Below are 12,795 nucleotides of genomic sequence, written 5' to 3' on the forward strand. Positions count from 1 at the left end.
CTTTTGATTATTTTAGAGTGTATGCATATACAGAATCCATGTGCTAAAATCTGTACACGTGTGTGTATGTGTGTGGTCAATGGTCATCTGCCTGCGCAATGGTAAATGTGTGTGTGGGTGTGTCATCTCATGCATGCTGTGTCCTAGGCCGATGTTCCAAATAACATGTCATTCAAAGTGAATGGCAACCCGCTCCACCCTTTCCACTGTCCATCCCACCTCTACTTCTCCCTCAGCCTTCCCAAGGCTCCCAGCAACCTGAGCGTTAATCAACAAGACACAAACAACAAGCAACTTGTGCGGTACTAACAGCAGATATCAAGATAACAGCCACTAGGCTTTCATTTCAGTGAGACTAAAAGTGCTGAAGTGTTCCCTTTGCTTGGGCTCAGAATATAGACTGTCCTCAAACACTCATACTGGAACGAAGACTGGACAAGCTTATCAAACATGGTGTCATTTGACATTCTCAAGTGGTGAATGCCAGACATTTTGTCCATTGACATGGTTTAAGAGTGGAAAATGTACTATATAATAGGTCTTGGACTCAGTGTTGGGTCTGTCTGTCTGTCTGCCACAATCTATGCAGTTTCTCTGTTGATGTCTGTCTGTCTGTCTGCCTGTCTAATACATCACAAAGATCTAGCTGCCTCAGTTAACTGATGGAATATCAGCAGTGTTTTAATCAATCAGATTATTTTGAAAAGGAAAATAAATGTATCAACGCACCAAGACACAGAGATAGTCTTGTTCCCATTGGACACCATACAACTCTTCTCCTCTGAGTTGATCATGGTAGGTTGCACAGTAAGAGAAGCACTGGCGTTGACAATAGGCCGAGCCCTGATAGAAAAATACCAACCAATTGGAAGACGTGATTACCTCGATTAAAATCTTTGATTCCAATACAAAATTGTAATTCATATTACATAAAGACCACATATAAAACAATGTTTTCAGATTGAGGTACATGTTTAATTGAACAAATAAAATACAAATAAAGGGCTGGTCAGCTAGCTTGAGCACAATGAGCCAATCAAGTTCTGGTGAGAGCACATACCTGTACAGAACAGCCTTGTCAGCCCCAAAAGCACCTACGATGAGATCTGTACAAAGATGACACCAATATTAAACACTAATAAGAAATTGTAAAAGGCAAAACAATTAAAAACAAACTGAACAATTTGACTAAAGAATTTTACCTGGGTACCCATTCTGGTCCAGATCTTTCTCTCCGCGGAGGGCATAGCCAAAACTGGCAGGAAAGGTGCCAGAGGCCCATTGGCCAGCTAGAGCCTGAGTGGGCGTGTCCTTCAGCCCACTGGCATGCCCGTTATAGATGAGGACCAATCCCTGTTGGTCGTCTCCTCCAAAGGGACAGCCAATTGCAATATCTAAGATAATCAACAAAGTTATGCAACCTCATAATGGCTAATCCCCACTCCCTCTGGCCTGAGCTTCGTTATGATCTTGCATGAAAGATCAGAACCCCGTAGACACCAAACGGGGGAAAAACTGACCCAAAAAAAGGGAGGGACTACCTTAACTTGTCCAATAACAAATGATCAATTTCGTTTTCCTTTGCAAAACATTTTGCTACAGTGTTCCTTAATGAATATGACCCAAGCTTTTCCAGAGTGCTCACCGTTGAAGCCGTCCTGGTTGAGGTCTCCCAGCGGGGCCAGGGAGCTTCCGAACCTCCCGAAGGCCTGACTACCTCCCAAGGGGGGCAGGCTGGGCTCAAACAACAAGGGACGCTGCTGTAGGTACACATAGACACGGCCCACCTCCTCCCAACGCAGTCCGTCAGACCCCCTCTGCATGAACATGGGAGCGCCCACCACCAGGTCATCCAGACTAAGGCCGGGGAGAGGGGGGCGGGGGGGATAAGATTACTTTAGGTCCAATCCAAGGCCTCTAAAGTTGAGTCAATGTTTATTAGTGTGAAGGATGATGTTGGAGATTTACATTGTATGGTGACTCTTCCTGAGTCTCCTGACTATCATTCTAATAGGAGAGTGTCCTATCCCTCTCTGGTGAGTCTTCCTGAGTCTCCTGACTATCATTCTAATAGGAGAGTGTCCTATCCCTCTCTGGTGAGTCTTCCTGAGTCTCCTGACTATCATTCTAATAGGAGAGTGTCCTATCCCTCTCTGGTGAGTCTTCCTGAGTCTCCTGACTATCATTTTAATAGGAGTGTCTCATAGCCCTCTATGGTGACTCTTCCTGAGTCTCCTGACTATCATTTTAATAGGAGAGTGGATGTGAGAGTGGCCAATGGAGAACCTGAAGTGTAGGAGTAGCTACTGTATGACAGGGAATTTTTATGACTCATGAGAGAGTGAGGAAATGAGAGAGTGAGGAAATGCATGACCATGAGAACTTCTGAAATACTCTCTCTCTCTCTCTCTCTCTCTCTCTCTCTCTCTCTCTCTCTGCTAGCATAAGCTGCCTGTCCAAGTCTGTCTGTCTGTACAAGTCTTGTCATACCTACCTTCTCTTTGCTCACTTAGTCTCTCTTTCTCTCTGCATCTCTCTCTCTCTTCAGCTCTCTCTTTCCTTCCTTCTCTTCATCTTTCCCTCCTTCTCTCCATCCGCTAACTCACTTACCCATCGTTGTTGATGTCGGTGGCTGCCACTGCGTAGCCGAAATAGGAACCCATCTGGAAGACATTAGAGCAGACAGAGTTAGCCTGTCATCACACCGTGGGGCATAGTATCTCTTTCTTTCTCCTTCATTCTCTCTTTTGATCATTTTCTCTCAAATATCCCCTCTACCAAGAAGCTTTCCTCTCTCTATTCGTCTCTATTTTTATTTGTCTCTCTCTCCCTCCCCCTCTCTCATATCCCCTCACCCCAGAAGCCATCCTCTCTCCTCTCTGTATTCTCTAAGCTCAGTACCAGAGCTTCTGTAAGCTACATGAGAGGTAGAAGAGGATAGTTAAGAGTTTGGAGGAGGCGGGGAACTCAAGCTGCTATAGGTATCTCAGCGAGAGAGAGAGAGAGAGAGAGAGAGGATGGGTCAATCAGCGTTGTTATCTTTGACGATTTTATATTATGCCGTAAATGACGGACTATTGTCAAGAGTTTAATATTACAGCTATTTTCCTCTGGTGAATGACTTCACCACACTGAGAGAAGAACCCCATCTTGCACGTTGTCTATGTCATTCAGAGCTACCTTAAGTCTGGGCTACCCAAATAATTATCTGTAGTATACTCTAACCAACATCCCTGCAGTATACTCTAACCAACATCCCTGCAGTATACTCTAACCAACATCCCTAAAGTATACTCTAACCAACATCCCTGCGGTATACTCTAACCAACATCCATGCAGTATACTCTAACCAACATCCCTGCGGTATACTCTAACCAACATCCCTGCAGTATACTCTAACCAACATCCCTAAAGTATACTCTAACCAACATCCCTGCGGTATACTCTAACCAACATCCATGCAGTATACTCTAACCAACATCCCTGCAGTATACTCTAACCAACATCCCTGCGGTATACTCTAACCAACATCCCTAAAGTATACTCTAACCAACATCCCTGCAGTATACTCTAACCAACATCCATGCAGTATACTCTAACCAACATCCCTAAAGTATACTCTAACCAACATCCCTGCAGTATACTCTAACCAACATCCCTACAGTATACTCTAACCAAGATCCCTGCAGTATACTCTAACCAACATCCATGCAGTATACTCTAACCAACATCCCTACAGTATACTCTAACCAACATCCCTGCGGTATACTCTAACCAACATCCCTGAGTATACTCTAACCAACTTTGCTGCAGTATACTCTAACCAACATGAGGCAGTATACTCTAGCCAACATGAGGCAGTATACTCTAACCAACATCCCTGCAGTATACTCTAACCAACATCCCTGCAGTATACTCTAACCAACATCCCTGCAGTATACTCTAACCAACATCCCTGCAGTATACTCTAACCAACATCCCTGCAGTATACTCTAACCAACATTGCTGCAGTATACTCTAACCAACATGAGGCAGTATACTCTAACCAACATGAGGCAGTATACTCTAACCAACATCCCTGCAGTATACTCTAACCAACATCCCTGCAGTATACTCTAACCAACATCCCTGCAGTATACTCTAACCAACATCCCTGCAGTATACTCTAACCAACATCCCTGCAGTATACTCTAACCAACATCCCTGCAGTATACTCTAACCAACATGAGGCAGTATACTCTAACCAACATCCCTGCAGTATACTCTAACCAACATCCCTGCAGTATACTCTAACCAACATCCATGCAGTATACTCTAACTAACATTGCTGCAGTATACTCTAACCAACACGAGGCAGTATACTATAACCAACATGAGGCAGTATACTCTAACCAACATCCCTGCAGTATACTCTAACCAACATCCATGCAGTATACTCTAACTAACATTGCTGCAGTATACTCTAACCAACATGAGGCAGTATACTATAACCAACATGAGGCAGTATACTATAACCAACATGAGGCAGTATACTATAACCAACATGAGGCAGTATACTATAACCAACATGAGGCAGTATACTATAACCAACATGAGGCAGTATACTCTAACCAACATCCATGCAGTATACTCTAACTAACATTGCTGCAGTATACTCTAACCAACATGAGGCAGTATACTATAACCAACATGAGGCAGTATACTCTAACCAACATCCCTGCAGTATACTATAACCAACATGAGGCAGTATACTCTAACCAACATCCCTGCAGTATACTCTAACCAACATGAGGCAGTATACTATAACCAACATGAGGCAGTATACTATAACCAACATGAGGCAGTATACTATAACCAACATGAGGCAGTATACTCTAACCAACATCCCTGCAGTATACTCTAACCAACATGAGGCAGTATACTATAACCAACATGAGGCAGTATACTCTAACCAACATCCCTGCAGTATACTATAACCAACATGAGGCAGTATACTATAACCAACATGAGGCAGTATACTATAACCAACATGAGGCAGTATACTCTAACCAACATCCCTGCAGTATACTCTAACCAACATGAGGCAGTATACTATAACCAACATGAGGCAGTATACTCTAACCAACATCCCTGCAGTATACTATAACCAACATGAGGCAGTATACTATAACCAACATGAGGCAGTATACTATAACCAACATGAGGCAGTATACTATAACCAACATGAGGCAGTATACTATAACCAACATGAGGCAGTATACTCTAACCAACATCCCTGCAGTATACTCTAACCAACATCCATGCAGTATACTCTAACTAACATTGCTGCAGTATACTATAACCAACATGAGGCAGTATACTCTAACCAACATGAGGCAGTATACTCTAACCAACATCCATGCAGTATACTCTAACTAACATTGCTGCAGTATACTATAACCAACATGAGGCAGTATACTATAACCAACATGAGGCAGTATACTCTAACCAACATGAGGCAGTATACTATAACCAACATGAGGCAGTATACTCTAACCAACATGAGGCAGTATACTCTAACCAACATGAGGCAGTATACTCTAACCAACATCCATGCAGTATACTATAACCAACATGAGGCAGTATACTATAACCAACATGAGGCAGTATACTCTAACCAACATCCCTGCAGTATACTCTAACCAACATCCCTGCAGTATACTCTAACTAACATTGCTGCAGTATACTCTAACCAACATGAGGCAGTATACTCTAACCAACATGAGGCAGTATACTCTAACCAACATCCATGCAGTATACTCTAACCAACATGAGGCAGTATACTCTAACCAACATCCATGCAGTATACTCTAACTATTTTTTTTTATTTTACCTTTATTTAACTAGGCAAGTCAGTTAAGAACAAATTCTTATTTTCAATGACGGCCTAGGAACAGTGGGTTAACTGCCTGTTCAGGGGCAGAACGACAGATTTTGTACCTTGTCAGCTCTGGGATTTGAACTTGCAACCTTTCGGTTACAAGTCCAATGCTCTAACCACTAGGCTACCCTGCCGCCCCAACTAACATTGCTGCAGTATACTATAACCAACATGAGGCAGTATACTCTAACCAACATGAGGCAGTATACTCTAACCAACATGAGGCAGTATACTCTAACCAACATGAGGCAGTATACTCTAACCAACATCCATGCAGTATACTCTAACTAACATTGCTGCAGTATACTATAACCAACATGAGGCAGTATACTCTAACCAACATCCATGCAGTATACTATAACCAACATGAGGCAGTATACTATAACCAACATGAGGCAGTATACTATAACCAACATGAGGCAGTATACTATAACCAACATGAGGCAGTATACTATAACCAACATGAGGCAGTATACTATAACCAACATGAGGCAGTATACTATAACCAACATCCATGCAGTATACTCTAACCAACATCCCTGCAGTATACTCTAACCAACATGAGGCAGTATACTCTAACCAACATGAGGCAGTATACTATAACCAACATGAGGCAGTATACTCTAACCAACATGAGGCAGTATACTCTAACCAACATGAGGCAGCAAAATTAAGTTCATGATATGGCTACTTGTATTGAGTCATGTAAATGTATGGTATGGAGACATAATGTATACTGTACATCTCAATAACAAAGTGATTGAGGTGCCATAATATATTGAACAACCAAAAGCACTGTGTCTTGACTCTTGGCTACCACCATTCTTTAAACAGCTAATGGCTGATTTCTTGTGTTTCCACTGTAGCCTACGTGTCAATGGCTTGGCTGGGAAACTATGTAATGTAGAAAACAGTCTCGTACCCATGCAGGCAGTCTTTTCTTTTGTTTGGAGTGGGTCCGCAAACTAAAACACTAAACCTCATCAAAATCTAACACAACCGTCAAGACATTGAGCTACACACCCAAATCTAACACAACCGTCAAGACATTGAGCTACACACCCAAATCTAACACAACCGTCAAGACATTGAGCTACACACCCAAATCTAACACAACCGTCAAGACATTGAGCTACACACCCAAATCTAACACAACCGTCAAGACATTGAACTACACACCCAAATCTAACACAACCGTCAAGACATTGAACTACACACCCAAATCTAACACAACCGTCAAGACATTGAACTACACACCCAAATCTAACACAACCGTCAAGACATTGAACTACACACCCAAATCTAACACAACCCTCAAGACATTGAGCTACAGACCCAAATCTAACACAACCATCAAGACATTAAGCTAAATTATCAAATCTAACACAACCATCAAGACATTGAGCTACACTTCCAAATCTAACACAACCATCAAGACATTGAGCTACAGACCCAAATCTAACACAACCGTCAAGACATTGAACTACACACACAAATCTAACACAACCATCAAGACATTGAGCTACACACCCAAATCTAACACAACCGTCAAGACATTGAGCTACAGACCCAAATCTAACACAACCGTCAAGACATTGAGCTACAGACTCAAATCTAACACAACCATCAAGACATTGAGCTACAGACCCAAATCTAACACAACCGTCAAGACATTGAGCTAAATTATCAAATCTAACACAACCGTCAAGGCATTGAGCTACACACCCAAATCTAACACAACCATCAAGACATTGAGCTACACTTCCAAATCTAACACAACCATCAAGACATTAAGCTAAATTATCAAATCTAACACAACCATCAAGACATTGAGCTTCAGACCCACATCTAACACAACCGTCAAGACATTGAGCTTCAGACCCAAATCTAACACAACCGTCAAGACATTGAGCTACACACCCAAATCTAACACAACCGTCAAGACATTGAGCTTCAGACCCAAATCTAACACAACCATCAAGACATTGAGCTACACACCCAAATCTAACACAACCATCAAGACATTGAGCTTCAGACCCACATCTCCTGGGGCTCTTGGGTAAAGCTGATACAACCATTTTTTTCTTGCCCTCTTTCTTTTTATTTCTTTGTTTCTGCAGCTGAGTCTGACGGTGCAGTCCAAGCACTCATGTGGAGAGCAGAACCAAATCTAACACAACCGTCAAGACATTGAGCTACGGACTCAAATCTAACACAACCATCAAGACATTAAGCTACACACCCAAATCTAACACAACCATCAATACATTGAGCTAGAGACTCAAATGTCCTGGGGCTCTTAGGTAAGCAGATACAACTATTTATTTGTATTTCTTTGTTTCCGCAGCCGAGTCTGACGGTGCAGTCCAAGCACTCATGTTGAGAGCAGTCAACCTAAAGAGACCGTCAAGTCAAATCCAGCCAGGAGTTTATTTCAGATCATTCTTCCTATGAAGTAAGCAGTTAGCAGTCAGTTAGCAGTTTACACAGCATGTGGTATTTCTTATGCCCAGAACCCTGAACCAAAAGCTTTCCATTGAAAGTAACAGCCTATGCGCCAACATGCGCACGTGCAGAAACCAGTGTTGGGGAGCAGTGAACTACATGTAGTAATTTCCTTTAATTTCCTTTCTGTTTCAGCATCAGACCTGCCTAATTCTCACTTGATACTTAGTTTTTGTGTTTAATAGGCTAAATTACACATTCTGTTAACATCTGACTCCAGATCTGTTCTTGTAATTTGTAGTCTATGACATTTCAGATTTAGATATGATAATTCTTCACCAAGTAGTTTGGATGTAGTGAACTACTTTTTCAAATGAACTGTATAAGTAAGTACATTATATTTTTCTTAAGGGTAGCTTTAGTGTAGCTTAAACTTTGACCCAACTTTAGTGTAGCTGGGTCAAATGCATATTCAGAGTAGCTTCCACAACACTGGCGGACCCGTAGACAAACACACACACACACACACACACACACACACACACACACACACACACACACACACACACACACACAAAATCAAGAACAAAAAAAACACTAAGCACACATACATGTGTACAATAGTATGGGTCTCGTTTATCAACCATGGAGAATTTAGAAGACTACGAGAGTATAAAAACAACCATGTCACTCAATCCAAAAACCAACTTAGCGAATGAGGAATCCAGACCCTTTGGCACAACAATGGCGTGTTGGTATAAACAAGCTCCCCACCCCCTCAGTTAGCAACACAAAATCCTGAGTCAGTATGTAGCCGTCATACTTTGTGTGTGTGTGTGTGTGTGTGTGTGTCTGCTGTTTCTGCCTCTGTTTCTGATTCAATCAGAACATATGGAACACATAGGTGTACGTGGGCTCACCTCTAACCCAGAGATCAGGCTCCATCTCCTGGGGGCAAATTCCTTCAGCCCCCCCTATATATACCCACATATCAAAACAGAGGAGCCAAAAGTACAGTATAGTCTAGACCCCTTGCTGTTAAGCAGATGTGCACCAACCTGTTCTCCAGTTAGGTTCAGCATGGATTTCAGATCTGTCCCATTGAGTAATGACACCTGCATTGAGAGAGTTAGTAAAAGCCCTTCAGTTATCAACCATGATTGTAGTAGAACCATCAACAAAATGACTGTCCATTTATGACATGTATGCATTTCATGCTTGTTTATCTACATTCAATATATTTATCTCTTTATATCTCCCTATTAATTCACTTCCTGCAGTGGATGTGAATGTAACCAAATTAAAAGATTTTACTGTATCTTTCTATGGATATTCCCCCTGTTTATATTTTGGCATCCTCTCACTCCCTTTTTTCTCTCTACAGTAACATACGTTCCATCTATGTCAGGGGTAGGCAACTAGATTCAGCCACGGGACGATTTTTGTCCGAGCGGATGGTTAGGGGGCAGGAACATAATCATAATAATTTGTACACTGCACATTGACCACAAGTAAACCCCAAAAGAGATTGTTATTTTCAAATACAATCATTTCATACCTTGATTACATTGAGACATGATCACATACTGCGTGTCTCTCTTTTTATTTGTAGGAATACTCGGGAACAGATTTCCTGAATTACATTTTTTAACTGAGTTCCTGGTGATTTTATAGTCTTATTTAGTCAATGCAATCTTTGGGCGGCCCAAAAGAAATCACTCGCAGGCCGGTTTTGGTCCGTGAGCCGCCTATTGCCGACTCCTGTTCTATGTCACCCCAATGTCATCCTCATTATGTTAACCCTCGTTAACTTTCATCTAGAAGGAATGATGATGTATAAATATGTGAGGACTTCTTACTAAACCATGCAGCATGAGTCCTTTGGGAACTCCGGTGATGAAGTCTGAAAAGACAGAAAATGAGAAAGAAAGAAAGAAAATAAGTTTAAAAGATTGGAGAGAGCAGTTGAGTCCAAGCACTTCCAAATACACAAGGGTCAAAACTTTGCTGGTAATAACCCAGTGTTTAAAATAGAGAAAGCTGAGGCTTGTTTGTTGCAGGTGCATGGGAAATCTATGATACTGTACAAGCTTAATAACTTAAGTGATACAGGCAAGCCCAGCCCGCAAGTTTTTATTTTCTTTTAAAATAAGTCAGTGTTGAAAATATTCCTGTTGTGGCTTTGAGTGAGTTACTGAACTGGACAAGCTTCGGGGAAATATATTAGTGAGAGTCAAGTCGCTTCGTTTTAAATGTGTCTTCTGTTCAAGAATACTATCTGTCAAGTACTTACTACAATAGACTATAAGACATGTGATAAGTACATTATTATCTTATGCTCTGATACATTCACACGTTCTAATGACTAGCTCTCTAATGAATAGCGCTCTAATGACTAGCGCTCTAATAACTAGCGCTCTAATGACCTGCGCTCTAATGACTAGCGCTCGAATGACTAACGCTCTAATGACTAGCGCTCTAATGACTAGCGCTCTAATGACTAGCGCTCTAATGACTAGCGCTCTAATGACTAGCGCTCTAATGACTAAAGCTCTAATGAGCACATTAGTATATTAGAGCACAGGGGGTCTTTAGATGGTTAACTATTAGACAGGGCTATGGGGTAAGCAAACCCAAAGCCCAATCATGCTCGAGCTAAGTAAGTTGGCGTTGTAAATATGACACTCACCTTCAATATCATCTCCACTGAACTCCCCGCCGGCAACAGAGTAACCTGGAATGAGAGTGAGAGAACGATAGAGCGAGAGGGAGAGCAAGCAAGAGTGAGAAAGAGAGAGAGAGGGGGCGAGAGAGAAAGAAAGATAGATAGAAAGAAAGATAATGAGAGAGAAAGAAAGGTGGAGAGAGAACGAGAGAAAGAAAGAAAGAGAGAGAGAGAGAAAAGAGAGAGAAGAGTGAGAGCAATGAGAAATCAAGAAAGGCCACCACTTAGTGCTCTGATCAAAAGCAGTGCACTGTGAGGGGAATAGGGTGTCAGATGCAGCCTCTAGCTACTGTAGCTCCTATGAAGAAGTGGACCATACTAACCGAGGTAGCTGTCGTCATAGCTCCCCTGCACCTGCCGAGTCTGGATCTGCCCAGTAACAGAGAGCAGGAAGTAGGATGGGAAGTAGGCCTTGACGATTTCCTCTGTGGTGGCAGAGACTAGTTGACCTGTAGGCCGGAACGGATGGGGAAAAGAGCCAGAGGTTAGAGGTTAAGACTTTTGAACTATGTTTTTTAGCTGCACTAAAATGATTGTCTTGGTTTGGCCCTGTGGATGGTGTAGGGGATAACTTCACCGCTTGGGGAAAAATAGGCCGTTGTCTGCGCAAGTTCCAAACCCACCCTTTCACTATACTGACACATACAAAGCTCTTTCTCCTGTCTCTCTCCTCTGTACCTGTCTCTCTCCACTGTACCTGTCTCTCTCCACTGTACCTGTCTCTCTCCTCTGTACCTGTCTCTCTCCACTGTACCTGTCTCTCTCCACTGTACCTGTCTCTCTCCACTGTACCTGTCTCTCTCCTCTGTACCTGTCTCTCTCCTCTGTACCTGTCTCTCTCCTCTGTACCTGTCTCTCTCCACTGTACCTGTCTCTCTGCACTGTACCTGTCTCTCTGCACTGTACCTGTCTCTCTCAACTGTACCAGTCTCTCTCCACTGTACCTGTCTAATAAAAATGTGACAGTGGGAATTCCCAGTATAGTTTTCTAAGCTGTACTGTATGCTATCTCTACATCCTGTACTTGAGCCAGTTCATAGTAATCCACATATGGTCTCAATAGGATCCTATCATAAATATACTAGTGCACTCACCTTGCCAGTAAAAGCTTCCTGGTCCTCCGAGAACAACCTTCCCATCCTGAAACACGCAGAAAACCACCACTCTGATGAGAACCTTAGGTATCAAGCAACTTTTCAAACTTTTCAAACTCCATTGTAAGTCTCATGTTATATGACTAAACATACAGTATTCATTCAGTGGGCTGTTCCAGAAAGCAGGATCATTCAGTTAGCCAGCTTATAAGCAGTCTGTCTTGATTTCCTGAATCATTCAGAAAGCAAAACTTGAATATGGGTTGTTTGTTGCTTAGTCAATTATTTAATGCCAATTTCACGTCTATATTTCTGGAAAGTTAATTGAAGGTGAATTCAGAATGTCTGGGACAGTTACCTGGCTAAGATTCAAATCACATTACGGGTCAATTGCAGACAAGGCCAACCAAAATTGTACTTCCACTTTTAATCCAACCCCTCCAAAAGACCTACACACAGCACACACACAGGTTTTTAGAGAGGTGCGGGGGGCTACCTGCCTCCCCATACAAAAATCTCTAACTTACTGATCCTGCTTTCTGGAAAAGCCCCCCAGAACATAAGGAGTTTGCCCCATTAAAAACTAAAAGAGAATCTCTTTTGAATTGTTT

The 12,795-nt window shown here is 42.1% G+C and overlaps 1 protein-coding gene across 1 annotated transcript in view; it reads right to left on the reverse strand.

Moving 5' to 3' along the window:
- LOC139413818 (integrin alpha-5-like) overlaps window positions 1-12,795 on the reverse strand; it is a 60,655-nt gene that overhangs the window by 20,003 nt on the left and 27,857 nt on the right. The window contains exons 6-15 of the mRNA XM_071161603.1: window positions 12,185-12,230; window positions 11,414-11,539; window positions 11,055-11,099; window positions 10,225-10,268; window positions 9,424-9,480; window positions 2,611-2,663; window positions 1,646-1,857; window positions 1,203-1,394; window positions 1,061-1,106; window positions 730-843 (exon numbers count right to left, since the gene is read on the reverse strand). Coding sequence (XP_071017704.1) covers window positions 730-843; window positions 1,061-1,106; window positions 1,203-1,394; window positions 1,646-1,857; window positions 2,611-2,663; window positions 9,424-9,480; window positions 10,225-10,268; window positions 11,055-11,099; window positions 11,414-11,539; window positions 12,185-12,230 — 935 coding nt within the window. The remainder of the gene's footprint in view (window positions 1-729; window positions 844-1,060; window positions 1,107-1,202; window positions 1,395-1,645; window positions 1,858-2,610; window positions 2,664-9,423; window positions 9,481-10,224; window positions 10,269-11,054; window positions 11,100-11,413; window positions 11,540-12,184; window positions 12,231-12,795) is intronic.

This window comes from Oncorhynchus clarkii, chromosome 7 (assembly GCF_045791955.1).
Source record: "Oncorhynchus clarkii lewisi isolate Uvic-CL-2024 chromosome 7, UVic_Ocla_1.0, whole genome shotgun sequence".
Classification (NCBI taxonomy): domain Eukaryota; kingdom Metazoa; phylum Chordata; class Actinopteri; order Salmoniformes; family Salmonidae; genus Oncorhynchus; species Oncorhynchus clarkii.